The 5,936-nt window shown below is 43.7% G+C and overlaps 1 protein-coding gene across 1 annotated transcript; it reads right to left on the minus strand.

Moving 5' to 3' along the window:
• Positions 1–3,379: 3,379 nt before the first annotated feature.
• On the minus strand, positions 3,380–5,936 carry LOC112756692 (uncharacterized). The gene is made up of 4 exons (XM_029293792.1): positions 4,749–5,936; positions 4,460–4,655; positions 4,218–4,403; positions 3,380–3,795 (listed from the first exon to the last, which is right to left on the minus strand). The coding sequence occupies exons 1-4, from the start codon at positions 5,934–5,936 to the stop codon at positions 3,380–3,382; spliced, it is 1,986 nt and encodes a 661-aa protein (XP_029149625.1).

The raw sequence follows: 5,936 nt of genomic DNA on the forward strand, positions 1-5,936 counted from the left end.
ATCTGTGTTGTGTTTCATGATTCTGTGGGAATCCCCTTACAAATTGGGTTAGCACTTAGCAGTTGAAAGCTTGGTAGGTGACCAAGTCAAGTTCAGGATTGGGGTTAGATTCTGGACTTGTCCCGGATAGGAAGGATAGTTCCTAGGGAGAATTGGTGTATGTAATCATGATGATTATAGTAAAATTCCATCATTGTTGTGATGGAGACTGGATGTAGGCTGCATTGTACTTGGCAGCTGAACCAGGATACTTCGTGGTGTGATTCTCTCTCTCTCTTCTACTCCATTTCTGTTTCTGCTGCATAGGAGATAAAACTGAAAAATATCTCTTGCCTGGTTACGAGATAAAAAGAAAAAGTCTCGTGGCTAGGTACGAGACAAAAAGCAAAAAGTTTCCAGAAGTTATTTCAAAGGCCAGCAAGTGTAATGAAAAAAAAATGGGCTAAGATTCAATCCCCCTTCTCTTAGCCACTGATAACCATCAACATATACTCACATGATGGATTTGCCGGACCAGAATATTAATGTCTTGTAGTAGGAAATAGCACGGGTACAACCGAGAGCAACCTACTCGAACGAGCTTAATTGCCATTTGCAAGTCCGATTCTATAATCACATCATTCATCTCATTAGCAGCTGCAATTTGGAGACCTTTAATAATAGCCCAAAATTCAGCGTGAATGATCGAGCAATTTCCAAGATTACATGAGAAACTCATGAAGCAAGTTCCCATAGAATCTCTGAACACGCCCCCCACACGCAGCATTATTTGTCTGAGCAAAAACCGAACCATCCACATTTATTTTAATAATACCCTCGTCATGAGGGATCCATCTAATACATAACTCCGAGTTGGTGTTAATCGAGCATGGGATGACTTTTTTCCGGCACTAGTTTGAAATCTCTTTGGCGCGAATCATAATAGAGGTAGCGACATCTTTTGACATAGTGAAAGAGCCTTCAAAAACAAACTTGTTCCGGAGATACCGAAGGGAGGAAACTCCAACACCGAAGGTAATGGGCTAGGAGTCATTAACTTCTAGGTTTGAGCATATCCAATCACGAATATCCAAGCTGAAGAAGTGTTGATTTCTCTGATGGGGTAGAAGAGCTCGCCAAACCAACCTTGCTGTAGGGCAATCCCTGACCGCATGTAAGACAGTTGCCTCATTGGAATTACATCTTAGGCAATCTGCTTCACTAGTCATGTTTCTCCTCCGTCAGTTGTGATTAGTAAGAAGAGCATCATTAGCCAGTAGCTACAGAAAGGTTCTAATCCTCTCAGGCCCTTTCCAGTCCCAGACAAACCGAAACACGCGATCATTTTCAGTGAGATCCGTATTCAAAGCTTTATAAGCTGATTTCACAATAAAAGTTCCATCTGTACTTGGGTCCCTGGCAGCTTGATCGGCATTCTTCTGCGGGGATGGAAGGGCCATAGCAGCAATCTTAGAAACCCAGTCCTCCGGGATCCATTCACGAATCTTTTCCAAGTCCCAATCACCTGAAACAAGGAGGAAGTCATTTAACATCGATTTATAATCATTGGGGTTAATTGCCTTTTTTGAGTATTGGTCCAAAGGTCCTGCTTTTACCACCCAATTATGGTTCTAAAAGTTTATGCTTGTCCCATCACCAATACGCCAAGCTGTGTTCCTCTCAACATCTTTCCAAGCTGAACAGACTCCTTCCCATAGATTTGAATCCTTAGTTCTCCTCCTGATGTCAGGCATGATGTCATTACCACATTTGTATTTAGTCCTCAACACCTTGACCCAAAGACTATCTCTTTTTTCAACTAAACCCCAGCCAACCTTCATCATGAAAGCATGATTTAAGGTTCTTGCATGCCTGATACCCAGGCCGCCTTTTGCTTTCGGCATGTTAACTTTCTTCCAGCTAACCAAGTGGACCTTTTTGACATTCTCTGTCCCCCCCCCCCATAGGAAGTTCCTACATTTGGAATCAATGATATTACAAGTAGATACAGGCAGAAAAGCAGTTTGCATAATATAACTAGGTAAGGAAGTAAGCACAGATTTCACCAGGGTTGACCTCCCTGCCAAAGAGAGGGAAGATGCCTTCTAATTGTTCAAGCGCGATTGAAGCTTGATGATGATATCATTATAAGTATTTTTTGTGACTCTGGAGTGGAGGATCGGAACTCCCAGATATTTGCCCAAGTCCTGCGTGATAGAGAATTGAAGGACCCTTCTAATGTCATCCTTGACAGTGTGACCAACATTTTTGGAAAAGAAGATATGAGTCTTCTCCTTATTTACTTTTTGGCCAGAACTATCACAAAAGGCAGTTAACACTTTATTAATAATCTCAGCCTGTCCAACTGAAGCTTCTGCAAAAAGGATAAGGTCGTCCGCAAAGAAAAGATGTGAGAGGGATGGCCCCTCCTTACACAGTTTTATAGGTTTTCATACATCCATTTCCATTTCCACACTGATAAGTTGAGATAGGTGCTCAATATAGAGAACAAACAAGTAGGGTGAGAGTGGGTCCCCCTGTCGGATGCCTCTAGAGGGGGCGAACTCCTCTAAAACTTCACCATTCCATAAAACCCTCATCCTAGTCGTCAAGATACAAGCATATATAATGTTCATCATATACTCTGGCAGCCCAATATCCTGCAAGGTATCCTTGATAAAGCTCCACTTCAGCCTGTCATACGCCTTCTCTAAGTCGATCTTGATTGCCATCCAACACTTCTTGCCTTTCCTATTTCGCATGCAGTTTGTGACTTCCTGGGTGATAATAATATTATCTGAGGTATGCATTCCTGGAATAAAGTTGCTCTGAGTCGGCTTCACCACTTTCTCCATGATTCCTCTCAGTCTCCTCGATAGGACTTTAGTAATGACTTTATAGGAGACATTGCATAGTGAGATAGGACACATTTGCTTCAGGGATATTATAGGTTCGACCTTTGGAATGAGAGTGATAAGGGTCTCATTAATATCCCTGACCTCCGAAGGCCTGTTGAAAATTCTATCCACCAGTCTGCACAGGTCCGTTCCTACAGTATCCCATTTCTTCTGATAGAATATAGTCTAGATTCCATCTTTCCCTGGGACCTTGAGTCTCCCCATAGAGAATAGAGCACTCTTTATTTCCATCCGGGAGATGCTGCTTCCAATGCTTACAAGGTCATTTGTATCAAGTAGTGGGAAGCAGTTTTTCAGAATAAAAGGGGTGTCTGGAGCGTCCTCGGTGTATAGCCAGCTATAGAAGCTGGTTGCCATTCTGTCCAGGGTTGTGCGCTCATGCACCCAATTTCCATTGTCATCCTGCAGAGCCTCAATCCGATTTCTTCTTCTCCGGGCCATAGTCGATGCATGGAAAAATTTTGTATTCCGGTCCCCAAACTCTAACCAATTACAACAAGATTTTTGGTACCAGAGAAGTTCCTCTTGGGCCATGATCTCCTCATACTCCTCCCAGAGATCCCTTTGCAGTTTCTCCAGATAGAGGTTCGAGTCATATTGAGACTATTTTTAATGCCTTGAAGCCTCCTTAATATCTTTGATTTTCTCCTGTGAATATTACCAAAGACATTATGGTTCCAATTTTGTAACACCTGCTGGAAGTCTTCCATACATGAGTTCCAGTTCCCCTGAAGGTTCCAACCTCTGTTAACGACGTTGTCAAAGTCAGAGTGGTCCAGCCAGGCGGCCAAAAATCTGAAAGGCCTCCTTCCCTTATTAGGAGAGGCCTGAGGGGCAAGACAAAGGAAGAGAGGAGAGTGATCAGACCTCAGGTTTGGCAAGTGTTGGATGGAAGCCCCTGGGAAGGTGATTTACCAATCAGGATTAGCGAGACTCCTATCAAGCCTTTCAGCCAAAGAATCTCTTTTCCAGGTATAGGGCAGCCTGAGTACCCGAGATCAAGTAAGCCACAATCAAACAAGCAAGCATTGAAATCGGGGCACGCCCCGCCCTGTCGTAACATAGCCCCCCCACTCCGTTCATGATCACGTAAAATGGCATTGAAATCCCCTATAGCGCACCAAGGAATGTTAGCTTCCCTACTGATTTTTCGAAGATCCTCCCAAAGAGATTTTCTGAAGCCTCTATTCGGGCTCCTATAAACGGCTGTAAGCAACCACTGATTCGCATTCCTATCTTTTATCTTCATGTGGACAGTTTGGAAAGTATGGCTCAGCACCTCCACCTTCCAAATGTTTGAATCCTACATACACCAGATACCTCCTGACTGCCCTCGCGCCTCCATCACAAAGCTACCATTTAGACCAAATCTGTTCCTAACCCTTTCTCCCCGAACACCGCTAATGTGGATTTCCATCAAAATAACAAAATTCACATCCAGGTCCTTCCTTAGATCTCTAATAAGAGTAGAAAATCCCTTACCTCCAGCTTCTCTACAGTTCCAAGCTATAATATTCATGATAACCCAAACAAAGGAGATGGTCATTCAAGACCCAAGATACCTTCACTAGACGGACTAGGCGCTGCCCTCCATGCGCTGCCCTCCATATCCTCGGAAGCCTTTGCATGGAACATCGGTTCCTTACCCTTGGTAGAATTTTTATTTCCCTCCTTGATTGTGCCTGGTTGTTCGCTTGGAGCCCATCTACCGTCTCCATCCTCCACCGTCAACACAGGGGTACCACGGCGCAGAATTTTCTGATTTAGAGGGGGGTTGTGGTTCACATTGGTCTCGAGGATTTTGTTAAGATTCTTTGCCAATTGGTAGTCTTCCTATTACTGTTTCGTGACTTCCCTCATCCTATCAAGAATGACTCCTTCCATAATCTCTCGATCAGTGCTCTTGGAGGATGAAGACACCGCGTTGTCCATGCTATGGATAGCAGCCCATAAGGAGAGTGAACCCTTGTCCATCATTTTTTGTTTGGGTTTAAAGCCTTTTTTTGTTAGCATAGGCCCAATCTTCAGGGCAGCAGTTTTTTGGGGTCCCTGCGGGTTTCTACCCGCTCCTGGTTTCCTTAGAACCACTTTAGCTCCTTCCTCTTTGTTCAATTGGTTTCGGGTTTGATTCAACGGCCCAATATTGCTCCTATTAGATCTGGGAAGAGTTGAGACAAGAGCTCGGTCAGGGGCCTGGTTAATAGGCTTGGGACAATCTAGTCCTTTATGAGAGAGATTCTTTTTCAAGGCCTGGTTTGAGTTTGCCAATTTGGATCCACTTTGCATGGCCTCTTTCGGTTGCAAATTATCCTGCATCTCATTATCCCTTTCTTCATACAAGGCATTAAATCTGGATCCTCCCTCATTAAAGGTGTTCTTCATACTACCGTTAGTTTCCTTATTAGGCATGACATTAGAGATTTGAATTTGTTTTTTATTTTTCCTCGGGATTTCCTCCTGTTTCCTTCTTTGGTTCCTTCTTACCATCATCCAGGGACCAAAATCAGGGGGATTCTTATTTATCCGTTGCACGATATGATCATCAATGCGTTCCTGATTAGCTGGAGTTTCTCGATCCACTTCCCCAGTGCTAACATCAGCCCTTCTCCTTGCCGCCGTCGCTCTCTCCTCCTCGCCTGCCATCTCCACCACCAGTTGATCTAGCTTATGTTCACCAGCTTCACTACACTGCTCCACCTTATAGCCATATTTTTCACAAGAGAAGTAGATGAGATGTAGACCTTCGTATTCAATATTAAGCGTACTTCCAAGGATAGATATTCTGGGTACTAATTTCTTTGACAAGTCAATCTTGACGCAAATCCTCGCGAATTTTCCTCTCGAATGTATAGAAGTAGCGCGATCAATTTTCAGCATATGCCTAATAGTAGATCCTACCCTCCATAAGAAGTGGTGGTTATATAGCTTAATAGGGAGGTTGGGGATGCGAATCCAGGCCGCAATCTTTCTCACATGGTTCTCGGTCGTTAGGAAAAAAGGTCTCCATCTTTGAACAATAAGATAGTGTCCTGCTATCAT

The sequence above is a fragment of the Arachis hypogaea genome, chromosome 16, assembly GCF_003086295.3.
Source record: "Arachis hypogaea cultivar Tifrunner chromosome 16, arahy.Tifrunner.gnm2.J5K5, whole genome shotgun sequence".
NCBI lineage: Eukaryota > Viridiplantae > Streptophyta > Magnoliopsida > Fabales > Fabaceae > Arachis > Arachis hypogaea.

Excerpts from the sequence above, each read along its gene's own strand:
- LOC112756692 (XM_029293792.1), bottom strand. The coding sequence starts at position 5,936 with ATGATAGCAGGACACTATCTTATTGTTCAAAGATGGAGACCTTTTTTC. Across the intron at positions 4,404-4,459 it reads GCCTAGTCCGTCTAGTGAAG|CTTGGAACTGTAGAGAAGCT; the intron begins GTATCTTGGGTC and ends TGAATATTATAG. Across the intron at positions 3,796-4,217 it reads GGCGCGAGGGCAGTCAGGAG|GGGCTTCCATCCAACACTTG; the intron begins GTATCTGGTGTA and ends TCACCTTCCCAG.